This window comes from Oncorhynchus mykiss, chromosome 8 (genome assembly GCF_057628025.1).
Source record: "Oncorhynchus mykiss isolate SJ-2025 chromosome 8, ASM5762802v1, whole genome shotgun sequence".
Classification (NCBI taxonomy): Eukaryota; Metazoa; Chordata; class Actinopteri; order Salmoniformes; family Salmonidae; genus Oncorhynchus; species Oncorhynchus mykiss.
In genome coordinates, this window is record NC_143029.1 from 19,542,922 (window position 1) to 19,559,098 (window position 16,177).

The 16,177-nt window shown below is 41.8% G+C and overlaps 1 protein-coding gene across 1 annotated transcript in view; it reads right to left on the bottom strand.

Annotated features, from left to right (window-relative positions):
• The window catches only part of LOC110529540 (mitogen-activated protein kinase kinase kinase 5), a 58,848-nt gene that overhangs the window by 41,250 nt on the left and 1,421 nt on the right, over nucleotides 1–16,177 (bottom strand). The window contains exon 2 of the mRNA XM_021611796.3: nucleotides 1,443–1,582. Within this exon, the coding sequence (XP_021467471.2) occupies nucleotides 1,443–1,582 (140 nt within the window). The remainder of the gene's footprint in view (nucleotides 1–1,442; nucleotides 1,583–16,177) is intronic.

Consider the following 16,177-nt stretch of genomic DNA (forward strand, 5'->3'; position numbering starts at 1 on the left):
TCTCCCGGGTGGCGCAGTGGTTAAGGGCGCTGTACCTCAGCGCCAGCTGTGCCAGAGACTCCGGGAGGTCCGTGGCGCGACGCACAATTGGCCTAGCGTCGCCCGGGTTAGGGAGGGGTTGACCGATAGGGATATCCTTGTCTCATCGCGCACCAGCGACTCCTGTGGCGGGCTGGGCGCAGTGCACGCTAACCAAGGTTGCCAGGTGCACGGTGTTTCCTCCGACACATCGGTGCGGCTGGCTTCCGGGTTGGATGCGCGCTGTGTTAAGAAGCAGTGTGGCTTGGTTGGGTTGTGTATCGGAGGACGCATGACTTTCAACCTTCGTCTCTCCCGAGCCCGTACGGGAGTTGTAGCGATGAGACAAGATAGTAGCTACTACGAAATACCACGAATACCACGAAATTGGGGAGAAAACGGGGTAAAAAAATATATTAAAAAAAAAAAAAAAAAACACTATTATTGTACACAGAGTGAGTCCATGCAACTTTTTATTTGACATATTAAGCAAATTTCTACTCTTGAACATATTTAGGCTTGCCATAACAAAGTGGTTGAATGCTTATTTACTTTTCATTTTGTATTCATTTCTAAAAACATCATTCCACTTTGACATTTTGGGGTATTTTGTGTAGGCCAGAGACACAAAATCTCAATTTAATCTATTTTAAATTCATGCTGTATCACAACAAAATGTGGAAAAGGTCAAGGGGTGTGAATACTTTTTGAAGGCACTGTATGCACAGGAAACCATAGTCTCCCCTCCCCCATTCTCTAATTTGCAAGCCTGTGTGTTGTTGTTGGTGGGATTTGTTAGGGGATTCCATTGCAGCTGCAAGGGCTCTCTCACTTTGCAAACCAGTTTAGGCTGATGTTTATTCAACTGTACATCACCTGAGGACTCCAGCCCAAGGGCACAGACAACACCAAAAGTGATACACATGCAAACCTCTTCTGCAAATGCAAGGAAATGAGTCAGTCTATTAATGACATTTCCCTGTCTACGAAATGCTCTTTTACAAGACTAGACGGCTAAATGGATATAAAGGGGTAAAATATTAAACCAAATTGTGTGTTGATTGTTATTCCTCTGTCAGATGTTACTTTACATAAGGCCTAATGTCTCCTTTCCTTTTCATGAAACACACCATTTCCTGTCTAGGTGTAAATGCATCTCCCTTCAAACAAATAACTAATGTGTTGAACTGGCACTACAACAGCAATGACAGCTATTACAGGTCCCCCACTCAGATTCTAAATATAGACTTTGTCATTAACCCTGATGAACCGCATTACATTACATCCATTGTAGAAACATTAAATTGATTAAAGTATGGACAAAGTGATGAGGAAAAAAGGAGGACAGGCTGCAGATATGTTTATGTAAGGCATGTGTGCATGCCTGAGTGTGTGCGAGAGCGCGTGTGAACCACACAGCTTACCTGCAGGGACTGAAGCGAGTCAGAGTTGGTGTCACAGTACAGGATGATGTTGTTGGCCATACTGAAGCTCTCCCTCACACCCAGGTGGTAGAACAGGGAGGGCTGGCGGAAAGCGTCCGTCATCTCCACCACAGCTATGTCTGTGAGGGACAGAGAGCCTGTTAGTGGGCTTAACACTGAACAACTGTACCTAATTCTACAGTATAACATACAGTATGTCATGCCTATAACGTATTGTAGCCTACTATATAGTTTCTTCACATTTACCAATTTGTTTAAGTGTCAAATGAAATAAGATGAGATTGATGCTTCCTGATGGGACAATGATGCCTGTACAGTTGTTTTGGAGTAGGATCTTCAATTTGCCCAAATTGTCATTTTTGGACCAGACTGTGACATCACAAAATCTTCCAAAAGAAAAAGGTCAAAATAACATTGTCTGGTATTAAGTATGGGGTGTGGTTTTTACAGAAGTATGGGGTGTGGTTGGGGTGTGGTTTTTACAGAAGTCCCTCTGGTACCACTGACTGATAACAGCACAAATAAAAGTGGGCTAAAACGGTGCTTCAGTGTTCTGTAATGACAGTGTTCTCCAGAAAGAAAACATTTAACAGACCCACTCCACCTTTCATGTGCTTCCAAGTTTCCCCTTCCATGTTAACATACACATTACATAGAGCTTGTGATCCCTTCCAATGGAGCGCCTTTTCACTGTATATCCTGGGTTCCAGTCCACTACAGACCCAACGCTAGTCTCACTCACTGAGAACCAAACGTCCACACAAGACAGCCAATGCCAAAAGGATCATCAAAGCAAATAAGCAATCTATTTTAATGTGGTGTGTCTGCTGCTGTGTAGTGACACAAAGAAAGGTCCCAGCGAAGACAGCCTGGCTTAAAATGGGTGGGGTAGGCTATGTACAGCGCTCTCCTTGGAAACTTCTGCCTTATGTAAGATTAGGTTTGAGCCAAGGCAAATATTAGCTTACATTAATTATGATTTAGGAACATATAGACATATGGAAAACGTGGTAGACAGTGGCGGTCGGTGACGAGGGAGGATGATTTTTTTTAATTAGCATGGCCTTATTTCTATTACAGCATATTGAATGACTATTTTCTATTCCCCCAGCTACCTGGGGCGGCAGGCCTGTAACGGAATGGTTGCTAGATCTAAATCCCTGAGCTGACAGGGTAAAAATCTGTCGTTCTGCCCCTGAACAAAGCAGGGTCGTCATTGTAAATAAGTATTTGTGAAACACTGACTTGCCTCGTTAAATAAAAGGTTAAAATATATATATATATATATATATTTTTTTTTTAGGGTGTACTCATTAGTCCAACAGTTGCAAATGAGAGTATCTATTGCACAAATTCAGGTATGTTTATCCCTGTTTGCTTCCGTTTAAGAAACGTTTTTCAACAGAATTGGCAAAATAAACACACCACACCCCTGATCACATGCAAACACAGTTCACTTACATAGCAGCCACATACAAACAGCATGATCGTTTTGCCCGTGGTAGAATTCCTTCTCGCATCTACGCGCTCTCCTCTCACCTTTCCCCTTCGCTTGTGAACTTCAGTGCACAAAACCTCTATCTGTGACCAGGCAAAAACAACTTTCCAAGCCAAAACCTTCCTTTCATAACCGCTACACACAGCTTACATCGTTGTCATTATATTAGCTAACGTCATAGCTAGTCAACATAGCTACTAGAACTATCAGGTTAGTAAACCCGCTACAATGTACACTCAGCAAGCAGTTTAGCAGTTACACCGACGGCCCCGGTGGCAAAAATTCCAAGTCAAGCTTACCTTGAATTGGAAGAGTTCCAGTGTTGGATAGCCATGGCCAGATAGTTAATATAGCATCCCTCTCTGTTTGAGCCGGGTGTTTGAATAGGCTAATCTAGATAGCTGCATTCGCTAGATAAGTGAAAGTGGGGAAAAATACTATGAAATATAGCGCTCTCTCTCTCTTGCTTCTCCTTAATTTTTAAAGAAATACATTTGTTCAACTATTGTCTTTTGCTCTCTTTGAGTCAACTTCTCACCACATTTTATGCACTGCAGTTCTAGCAAGTTGCTTATGCTTTAAGTACAAGATTCATTCTCGGATTCTTTGATGGGTGGACAACATGTCAGTTCATGCTGCAAGAGCTCCGATAGGTTGGAGGATGTCCTCCGGAAGTTATCATAATTACTGTATAAGTCTATGGAAGTGGAGGAGGACCATGAGTAACCTAGGTTTTGTATTGAAGTCAATGTACCCAGATGAGGGCGGAAACTAGCTGTACTCCAGCTACATCATGGTGCTACCCTACAGAGTGCTGTTGAAGCTACCGTAGACCTTCATTGCAAAACAGTGTGTTTTAATCAATTATTTGGAATTATGAAAATTCACTAAGAACGATGGTCCTCCCCTCAATGTAAATTGTCCGGGTGGCCATTTGATTAATTGTTTAATTGTTGATTAAGCAAGACCTAGACTTGGCACCCCGGTACAGCTTATCGTGCGGTAGCAGAGAGAACAGTTTATGACTTGGGTGACTTGAGTCTTTGACCATTTTTTGGCCCTTCCTCTAACACTGCCTAGTATATAGGTCATGGATGGCAGGACGCTTGGCCCCAGTGATATGCTGGGCTGTACGCAGTACCCTTTGTGGTGCCTTACGGTCGGATGCCGAGCAGGCGGTGATGCCATAACAGGCGGTGATGCAACTGGTCAGGATGCTCTCGATGGTGGAGCTGTATAAATTTGAGGATCTGGAGACCAATGGCAAATCTTTTCAGTCTCCTGAGGGGGAAAAGGTGTTGTCGTGCCCTTTTCACGACTGTCTTGGTGTGTTTGGACCATGAACGTTTGTTGGTGAGGTGGACACCAAGGAACTTAAAACTCTCGACCCGCTCCACTACAGCCCCATCGGTGATCAGGCCTACCACTGTTGTGTCGTCAGCAAACTTAATGATGGTGTTGGAATTGTGCTGGGCCATGCAGTTGTGGGTGAACAGGAATTACAGGAGGGGACTAGGCACGCACCCATGAGGGGCCCCAGTGTTGAGGATCAGCGTGGCAGATGTGTTGTTACCTACCCTTACCAACTGGGGGTGGCCCGGGAGGTGTTTAGTCCCAGGGTCCTTAGCTTAGTGATGAGCTTTGTGGGCACTATGGTGTTGAAAGCTGAGCTGTAGTCAATGAGCATTCTCACATAGGTGTAATATATTTCTGTATTTCAGTCTTTTCTTCAAGCAAATTACAGGGATTTGGGCCTGGTCTCGGAGAAGCAGTATATCCTTCGGGCAGTGTGGAGTGCGATTGAGAATGCGTCATCTCTGGATCTGTTTGGGCGGTATGCATTCATGATTTCCGACGTAAGTGCTACTGAGCAGTAGTCATTTAGAAAGGTTACCTTCACTTTCTTGGGCACTGGGACTATGGTGGTCTACTTGAAAAATGTTGGTATTACAGACTCCGACAGGGAGAGGTTGAAAACGTCAGTGAAGAAAGACACTTGCCAGTTGGTCAGCGCATGCTCGGAGTACACGTCCTGGTAATCCATCTGGCCCTGCGGCCTTGTGAATGTTGACCTGTTTAAAGGTCTTACTCAAATTGTCTACAGAGAGCGATCACAGTCATCCGGAACAGCTGATGCTCTCATGCATGTTTCAATGTTACTTGTCTCGAAGCGAGCATAAAAGTAATTTAGCTCGTCTGGTAGGCTCGTGTCACTGGGCAGCTCGCGGCTGTGGTTTTCTTTGTAGTCTGTAGTAGTTTGCAAGCCCTGCCACATCTGATGAGCATCGGAGCCGGTGTAGTACGATTCGATCTTATTCCTGTATTGACGCTTGCCTGTTTGATGGTTTGTCGGGGGGCATAGAGGGATTTTGTATAAGCTTCCAGTTAGAGTCCCGCACCTTGAAAGTAGCAGCTCTACCCTTTAGCTGAGTGTGGATGTTGCCTGTAATCAATGGCTTCTGGTTGGGGTATGTACATACCCTGTTGTCACTGTTGGGATGACATCATCGATGGACTTATTGATGAAGCCAGTGACTGATGTGGTGTACTCCTCAATGCCATCAGAAGAATCCCGGAACATATTCCAGTCTGTGCTAGCAAAACAGTCCTGTAGCTTGGCATCTGCTTCACCTGATTACTGACCGAGTCACTGGTGCTTCCTGCTTTAATGTGCTCCGTTCACATGCCATTATGTTTCCTGGCGTCAAGTAGAAGCTGACTTGAAGAGGGAACTATCAGTGCACCAAGATGTCATACAAATCAGTCAAGAAAAAGTAAATGGGACTAATATTCAATTCACACAGCAACAAGTGTTGCTAGCTGCTTCTAGAAAGTAATTCAAGCACTCAGATGTGTAATGTTATTTTCAGATCAGGTTTATTTGCCCAAGAAACCAAACCACTTAAATAGGTTTAAGTGCCCAAATTAAGTTCAGTATTGTTCTGCTAAAACAACCCAGGGAACAAGACACTATATTGGTGTTTAAGTTGAGCGTGCCGTGCCTGCTTCTATAAATAAACTCTCATAGGAAAGCATGCAGGGTACTTTCACAATGGTTATTCAGCAGTTTGGAAACCCTGCCCAAAAATAAGAAATACTACTTTATTTTTAGAAATGAGTGCAATATGGAGGAAGAAGACAAGCCCCCAACCCGACAGGAAATGTGAGTAATCCGGCAGAAAGAATCCTCGGCTTTTGATACTTTAGTTTCTGTTCACACTAGCATATTTCAGAGATTGAGTACCATGGCCCAGGGGGAAAGTGCAAGAACAGAATTAGAATTGATCCCATCCAGGTTGACACACAGGGAGTTGCTTACTACGTTGCCAGTTGCCTCAACTAGCCTCACACTTCCCGACTGGCATCTTGTAAAAGAAAAAAATGAACCAAGAGAACTTGATTTTAACAAGAGGGATTTGTTTTCTGTCAAATGAATGATCTTAATCCGATTTACCTTCAATTACACAAACATCATCTGGCAACAGCACCAGGAACAGTTCACCTGGCAACAGCACCAAGAAGACACATTTGAGAAGTCATGCAATAACTGTGATGGTCATGGAATTTTGGGGTTCGGTTATTTGTTGGGCAAATATCCACGGTCAAAGCAATAACTGTTCAAATAGCTCTATTAAGGTGTGCAATGCTCTCCTCTCATCCCTGTCTGCTTGTAGTGTGCAGCTGTTGCACACACTGAGTTTACTTAACATTAAGAACACCTTTCCATGATAGACTGACCAGGTAAATCCACTTCAATCCGTGTGGATGATGGTGAGGAGACAGGTTAAAGAAGGATTTCTAAGGCTTGCGACAATTGAAACATGAATTGAAAGTGAATGGGCAAAGCAAAAGATTTAAGTGCCTTTGAACAGGGTATGATAGTAGGTGCCAGGCACACATGTTTTTGTCAAGAACTGCAACGCTGCTGGCTTTTTCACATTCAACATTTTCCGTGTGTATCAAAAACGGTCAATCACCCAAAGGACATCGAGCCAACTTGACACATCTGTAGGAAGCATTGAAGTCATCATGGGCCAGCATCCCTGTGGAACGCTTACGACACGATGAATTGAGGCAGTTCTGAGGGCAAAAGGGGGGGACTCAATATTAGGAAGGTGTTCTTAATGTTTTGTCCACTCAGTGTATTTTACATTTGCTAGCCTAGCATTGATTTCAACTTCAGTTTTCATCACTTTGTCTCAGATTCACATTCACTTGTAAATGTCCACACTCACCAAGAATGAGATTTGGTAGTTCATTTCAATAGAAATGGTGGCTTTTAGCATTGTTCTTGCATATTTACAAACCGGACAAAACATATAGCCAGAGCACTATGCATAAGGTAGTACACACACAGATCGTGTTACAGCATCAAAGGGATCGCATTTAAGGAGAGAGCACATTTTTAAGGAGAGCGCACATTTTTTAAGGAGAGAGCGCACATTGGAGGAAGGAAACAGCGACAGTTCGATGGATTAAGGTAAAACCAATTGGTTATAATAATCATTCATTTATCCTACTGCTATTTGGTATATTGGATATATTTACTTAAAAATACAATAAAATGTATGTATTACAAAGGTTATGACTGTTATTTTATTTGCTGACTGCCTAATCATGCTAATATTAATCTGAATCAATCTCAAACACTGCCAATGTCCACAGCCAAAAACTGCTTCCCGTGCCCTACTGCCAACTTATGCTGGCACACCTGACACCACATACCCAAACTGCTGATAAAACCTGACTGAGTACTTTGATCAACCAACACTCTACACCACTCTATTTTTCCAATAAAGACTGGATTCCCTGGACAGTAGTGCGGCTGGTAATACAATTTATCCTGACCTGATGCTCTGTGGCCCACATGGACTGCCACCATACACATGAGCATGGATAAACAACTTAGTTGACAACCAATGGGAGCAGAGGACGACAGCCGCCAGCCAACCTTCAGGTCAGACCAAAGTGCATGTGGGATCTTGTGCAGGAATCCTCTGGCTGTCAAAACAATGCTGAATGTGATATGTGTAAGGCTATATGGTAATGTAGAGTGACTGATAACCTTTGAATCCATTACTCCAGAAGTGCTTCTTTTGGGATGAACTGAAATGAGTAGGGGACGGGTGAGGGTGAAACATCAGACTTTCTTGTTAGAGATTTACATGGTAGGATTTGGGATGTAATAGATACAGACTCTTAAAATGGCAAACAGACCAACTAAACTGAATGGAACACACACTGGGCCCCTGCTGTGAGGTACAGAAACACATTTGGTTAGTCAGTCAATGGTTCAGATCAGCTCACAGTGGAGCGACTTTAGTTGGGGGATAAACAATTACTTATATCAAGGTAATACTGTTCTCAGAATAATTTTTAACATGACTAATACCTCTACCCAGCACAGTAACAGGTGGCAGTCACCGCAAGAGTGTTGTCCTCGACACCAACATACAGTAAAAAAGCCTTAAAACCTTTACACCTTTTTAACAGAAGCCTACACCACCGTCTCACCTCATGTGGCTTGAACATGTGGTTTGACCTTTATCTATTGATGGGATTGATTTATTTAACCTTTATTTTGACAGGGAAGTCATACTGAGACCAGGGTGTATTTTACAGATGAGCCCTGCAGAAATACATTAGACACGTACAGTGCATTGGGAAAGTATTAAGACCCCTTCCTTTTTTCCACATTTTGTTACGTTACAGCTTTAAACTAAAAGGGATCAAATTAAGCTCAGGTGCATCTTGTTTCATTGATCATCCTTGAGATGTTTCTATAACTTTTTTAATGTTTTTTTTTTAAATAATGGGTGGATCAGCTTAATATTACAGAAAGAATGTTGCTTCCATCAATGTAATTGAAAATAAGTATTTGGTCAATAACAAAAGTTAATCTCAATACTTTGTTATATACCCGTTGTTGGCAATGACAGAGGTCAAACGTTTTCTGTAAGTCTTCACAAGGTTTTCACACACTGTTGCTGGTATTTTGGCCCATTCCTCCATGCAGATCTCCTCTAGAGCAGTGATGTTTTGGGGCTGTTGCTGGGCAACATGGACTTTCAACTCCCTCCAAAGATTTTCTATGGGGTTGAGATCTGGATACTGGCTAGGCCACTCCAGGACCTTGAAATGCTTCTTACGAAGCCACTCCTTCGTTGCCCGGGCGGTGTGTTTGGGATCATTGTCATGCTGAAAGACCCAGCCACGTTTCATCTTCAATGCCCTTGCTGATGGAAGGAGGTTTTCACTCAAAATCTCATGATACATGGCCCCATTCATTCTTTCCTTTACACAGATCATCATGACTTCTTACACTGAGGTTTCCACCCTCATGCTTCACAGTAGGTATGGTGTTCTGTGGATGCAACTCAGCATTCTTTGTCCTCCAAACACAATGAGTTGAGTTTTTACCAAAAAGTTATATTTTGGTTTCATCTGACCATATGACATTCTCCCAATCTTCTTCTGGATCAACCAAATGCTCTCTAACAAACTTCAGATGGGCCTGGACATGTACTGGCTTAAGCAGGGGGACACGTCTGGCACTGCAGGATTTGAGTCCCTGGCGGTGTAGTGTGTTACTGATGGTAGGCTTTGTTACTTTGGTCCCAGCTCTCTGCAGGTCATTCACTAGGTCCTCCCGTGTGCTTCTGGGATTTTTGCTCACCGTTCTTGTGATCATTTTGACCCAACGGGGTGAGATCTTGCGTGGAGCCCCAGATCGAGGGAGATTATCAGTGGTCCTGTATGTCTTCCATTTCCTAATAATTGCTCCCACAGTTAATTTCTTCAAACCAAGCTGCTTACCTATTGCAGATGCAGTCTTCCCAGCCTGGTGCAGGTCTCCAATTTTGTTTCTGGTGTCCTTTGACAGCTCTTTGGTCTTGGTCATAGTGGAGTTTGGAGTGTGACTGTTTGAGGTTGTGGACAGGTGTATTTTATACTGATAACAAGTTCAAACAGGTGCCATTAATACAGGTAACGAGTGGAGGACAGAGGAGCCTCTTAAAGAAGAAGTACAGGTCTGTGAGAGCCAGAAATCTTGCTTGCTTGTAGGTGACCAAATACTTATTTTCCACCATAATTTGCAAATAAATTAAAAATCCTACAATGTGATTTTCTGGATTTCTTTCCCTCATTTTGTCTGTCATAGTTGAAGTGTACCTATGATGAAAATTACAGGCCTCTCATCTTTTTAAGTGGGAGAACTTGACCAATTGGTGGCTGACTAAATACTTTTTTGCCCCACTGTACCTTTATGATTCCCCGCAAATCCTACCACCCTTCCAATAAACATTTAGGCTTCTACCTTCATATCTTATATACATTTTACAGACACAATCTATTTTACAATAGTTATATTTAGTTTGTTGTTAGTCCTTCCTCTATTTCTGATGTCCATCCAGTTTGATTTATATTTGTAACTGTGCTATTTCACAACATTTCTGAACCTATATACATTTTACAGACCCCGTATGTTTTACATTGGTTATCTTGTTATTAGTCCCACCCTTCAGCTCCATTCAACCTCTCCCATCTAGCAGATTTTGTATGGAATATCTACATAGACGTACAGAGGCCCCTTTATCAGCAACCGTCACTCCTGTGTTCCAATGGCAAGTTGTGTTAGCTAATCCAAGTTGATCATTTTAAAAGGCTAATTGATCATTAGAAAAACCTTTTGAAATTATGTTAGCACAGCTGAAACTGTTGTTCTGATTAAAGAAGCAATAAAACTGTCCTTCTTTAGACTAGTTGAGTATCTGGAGCACCAGCATTTGTGGGTTCGATTACAGGCTCAAAATGGCCAGAAACAGAGATCTTTCTTCTGAAACTCGTCAGTCTATTCTTGTTCTGAGATATTAAGGCTATTCCATGCGAGAAATTGCCAAGAAACTGAAGATCTCGTACAACGCTGTGTACTACTCCCTTCACAGAACAGCGCAAACTGTCCCTAACCAGAATAGAAAGAGGAGTGGGAGGCCCCGGTGCACAACTGAGCAAGAGGACAAGTATGTTAGTGTCTAGTTTGAGAAACAGATGCCTCACAAGTCCTCAACTGGCAGCTTCATTAAATAGTACCCGCAAAACACCAGTCTCAACGTCAACAGTGAAGAGGCGACTCCGGGATGCTGGCATTCTAGGCAGAGTTGCAAAGAACCCATGATGACAAAGTTAGTTGTCATTATGGGTTATCGTGTCTAGATTGATGAGGTGGTAAAACGATTTAATACATTTTAGAATAAGGCTGGAACATAACAAAATGTTTTTCTGAATACTTTCTGAATGCACCGTACAATATACTTTGTGACAAAACATATTAAGAAAAACAGACACATTTATCAACATAGAGGTCTCCGATCATTAGACTGAACTGACCAAGGGCGACCAGAAAATCTCATGTCTGGGTTATGTCAATAGCCACTGCTGCGTTTACTCAGTGAGGTCACAACATGTGAATATCAAACATGGATCCGAACAGCTATTTGATATACTGTGAACATGTTTCCACTTGCACATTCCTGATGCACATATTTACATGTTCTGTGAATGCTCCTTTCTTATGTCATTAAAAATGTGGGAATTCATGGCAGTTCAGCTTTTCCAAAAAAGGAGTGAAGTGGTCAGGCATCTAGTTCATTGTATACAAAAGTTTTTTTTCCTCTCTCTTTCCTTGTGATTCCACTCCTAAAATGTCCTGTTGTAGGAACATGATAAAGACGTTGGCAATCTTTAGGGAGCTTCTGTCATTTCAACAAAGCTTGTGGACATTTTGAACAGATACAAAAAGGGTTTCTGGGAACCACTTCCCAGCTCCCGTGAGAAGTATACAGAAAATTCCACAGAGGCCCTGTGGAAAATAGCCAAACCAAAAAAAGGGAACATATTGAGTTCTGTTTACACAACCAATAATGTTATGTTATGACAACCAACAACGGGTAAGCTGTGATGTCAGCTAAGTCTATACAACACAGGTGTTTTATGATTTCTTCACCTAGAAAATGTCCTATTGTATTATGGAGTATACAAAACACCTGATCTTTCCCTTATTGATCTATGATCTATGATCTATGATCCCTTATTGATTTCCCTTGTTAAATCCACTTCAAATCAGTGTAGCTGAAGGGGAGGACACAGGTTAAAGAATGATTTCTAAGCCTTGAGACATGGATTGTGTATGTGTGCCATTCAGAGGGTGAATGGGTAAGACAAAATATTTAAGTGCCTTTGAAGGGGTATGGTAGTAGGTGCCAAGCACACTGGTTTGTGTCAAGAACTGCAACGCTGCTAGGTTTTTCACACTCGAACATTTTCCTGTGTGTATCAAGAATGGTCCATCACTAGAGCTGTTACGGCGACCGTAAACCCACTTCACCAGGGGTCACAAGTCATGACGGCAGTCAAATTCCACATGACTGTTTAGTCACAGTAATTAGGTTTCTCCAAGCTCTGATACTGCTGATGGTCATAAGTAGCCTACCAATCTTGCTAACTGCCTGGTACTCAGCACTCTATAGTCTCTCTAATCACTCTGACATCAATGCAAAAGTGGTCATAAATCTAATCAAACACTTCATGAGAGCCCAAGAGCTCGTGTTGCGCAACATTTTTATAGGCTATGCAATTGCGTGAGAAAACAGAGTGATGGCCTCTATTAAAAAGAGGAGGATCCCATCAACTTTCTATAGGCTAAGCCTATATTTCTATAGGCTAAGCCTATATAGAAGCCTATTGCTTCTCTTTACAACAGGAGTATAGCCTACCTGGCTGGCATGAAAATTAACAATGGGAAAAGCATCCTCCATTTGCTATTGATGATCCTATTGCATAGATGACATGTATTTTTTCCCCCTGCCCCTGTTTCGAGCTGGTGCATGATATTGGTCCTTTCTAAATCAAAACAAATTTCACTCATATTATTTAGTATATGTAATGACAATATTAAATCAAAAACAGTCTGATGGGTGGCAATATTAGCCTATCACTTGTGAATTATATATTATTACTTGTGAATGATGCCCAGCTTGTGTGCAGTAAGGCAAGAAACAGCTAATGTCGACTTAAAAAAACATATACAAATCAGTCGCACACCTCATGTAACCTAGCCCATAGGCTTATTTGTTTTCATAAGGTTTGTATTACAACTAAATGGCCCAAAAAATTCTTAAAATGAAGCCCATTAATCCACTTTACAATGGATGTACAGCCTAACTGGCATACATTCGCAACACATGAGTTTCAAGTTTGGGGAAGATAATTTTCACCATAAAAATGCACCTTTTATAATAGCATGACATGCATAATCACATTTGCGGTCAATTTTGAGAATGGTGTTTCCCACTAATTTTCCGACTAATGGGCAATATGGCTGGGAATTGCCAGGGACCTCACGATACTTAGGTGCCGATACGATATGTATTACGATTCTATATGCATTGCGATTCAATACTGCAATTTTATTGCGATTTGATGTTCCAAACATATTTCTCACTAGGCTGTCTGCTGCAGAGACAAAAGAGAGCTTGTTTGATCAGTCAGGTTAATAAAAGTGTTGAAAACATGTTGGCTCACTATTTAAAAAGAAGATGGATAATAAATGATAGGATGAAAAATACCCGAGTTTTGACGCAGGCATAGACAACTAGCGCTAGCGAACGCTACCTACAGCTGCAAAAAATATACAGTACCAATCAAAAGTTTGGTCACTCCAAGAGTGTGTAAAACTGTCATCAAGGCAAAGGGTGGCTACTTTGAAGAATCTCAAATATAAAATATATTTCGATTTGTTTAACACTTTTTTTAGTTACTACATGATTCCATTTGTGTTATTTTATAGTTTTGATGTCTTCACTATTATTCTACAAGGTAGAAAATAATAAAATAAAGAAACACCCTTGAATGTCTAAACTTTTGACTGGTACTGTGTATATATATATATATATATATATATATATATATATATATATATATATATATATATATATATATATATATATATATATATTTACTTATATACATACACACAGTGGGGAGAACAAGTATTTGATACTGCCGATTTTGCAGGTTTTCCTACTTACAAAGCATGTAGAGGTCTGTAATTTTTATCATGGGTACACTTCAACTGTGAGAGATGGAATCTAAAACAAAAATCCAGAAAATCACATTGTATGATTTTTAAGTAATTAATTTGCATTTTATTGCATGACATAAGTATTTGATCACCTACCAACCTGTAAGAATTCCGGCTCTCACAGACCTGTTAGTTTTTCTTGAAGAAGCCCTCCTGTTCTCCACTCATTACCTGTATTAACTGCACCTTTTTGAACTCATTACCTGTATAAAATACACCTGTCCACACACTCAAACAGACTCCAACCTCTCCACAATGGCCAAGACTAGAGAGCTGTGTAAGGACATCAGGGATAAAATGGTAGACCTGCACAAGGCTGGGATGGGCTACAGGACAATAGGCAAGCAGCTTGGTGAGAAGGCAACAACTGTTGGCGCAATTATTAGAAAATGGAAGAAGTTCAAGATGACGGTCAACCAACCTCGGTCTGAGGCTCCATGCAAGATCTCACCTCATGGGGCATCAATGATCATGAGGAAGGTGAGGGCTCAGCCCAGAACTACATGGCAGGACCTGGTCAATGACCTGAAGAGAGCTGGGACCACAGTCGCAAAGAAAACCATTAGTAACACACTACACCGTCATGGATTAAAATACTGCAGCGCACGCAAGGTCCCCCTGCTCAAGCCAGCGCATGTCCAGGCCCGTCTGAAGTTTGTCAATGACCTTCTGGATGATCCAGAGGAGGAATGGGAGAAGGTCATGTGGTCTGATGAGACAAAAATAGAGCTTTTTGGTCTAAACTCCACTCGCCATGCTTGGAGGAAGAAGAAGGATGAGTACAACCCCAAGAACACCATCCCAACCGTGAAGCATGGAGGTGGAAACATCATTCTTTGGGGATGCTTTTCTGCAAAGGGGACAGGACGACTGCACCGTATTGAGGGGAGGATGGATGAGGCTATGTATCGCGAGATCTTGGCCAACAACCTCCTTCCCTCAGTAAGAGCATTGAAGGTGGGTCAAATCAAATCAAATGTATTTATATAGCCCTTCGTACATCAGCTGATATCTCAAAGTGCTGTACAGAAACCCATCCTAAAACCCCAAACAGCAAGCAATGCGGGTGTAGAAGACACCAATGCAGGTGTCTTCTAGCAGGTGTAGAAGGTTGTGGCTGGGTCTTCCAGCATGACAACAACCCGAAACACACAGCCAGGGCAACTAAGGAGTGGCTCCGTAAGAAGCATCTCAAGGTCCTGGAGTGGCCTAGCCAGTCTCCAGACCTGAACCCAATAGAAAATCTTTGGAGGGAGCTGAAAGTCCGTATTGCCCAGCGACAGCCCCAAAACCTGAATGATCTGGAGAAGGTCTGTATGGAAGAGTGGGCCAAAATCCCTGCTGCAGTGTGTGTAAACCTGGTCAAGAACTACAGGAAACATATGATCTCTGTAATTGCAAACAAAGGTTTCTGTACCAAATATTAAGTTCTGCTTTTCAGATGTATCAAATACTTATGCCATGCAATAAAATGCCTATTAATTACTTAAAATGCAAATTAATTACTTTAAAAAATCATACAATGTGATTTTCTGGATTTTTGTTTTAGATTCCGTCTCTCACAGTTGAAGTGTACCTATGATAAAAATTACAGACCTCTACATGCTTTGTAAGTAGGAAAACCTGCAAAATCGGCAGTGTATCAAATACTTGTTCTCCCCACTGTATATATATATATATTTTACAAATCAATACTTGAAGTCAAACATAGATGTAATATCATCCAAAAATAATATTGCAATATGTAATTATCAATTCCCCCCCCCCCCAATCATCACTAATGGGCAAGGAGGGAAATGTACTTTAGTTTAAGTCAAAAGGTTCAGTTTACTTCTGGAGTGTAATGGAAATTTGAACCTCTACCCAAACTAAGCAAAACAATCCATGATGCTAGGGAGCCTCACTTCTAGGGGCACATAATGGTAAAGGAAAATGTGTGTGGGAAAATTATCCCCCTTCCCCACTTTGTGGAGCAAATGAGACATTCCCCCATTGAGACTCTCTAGTGCTCAATGGATTCCAGGTTGACAAATGGCTAGGCTATAGGCATTGTGAAAAGAAGTAGGCTGGGGAAAG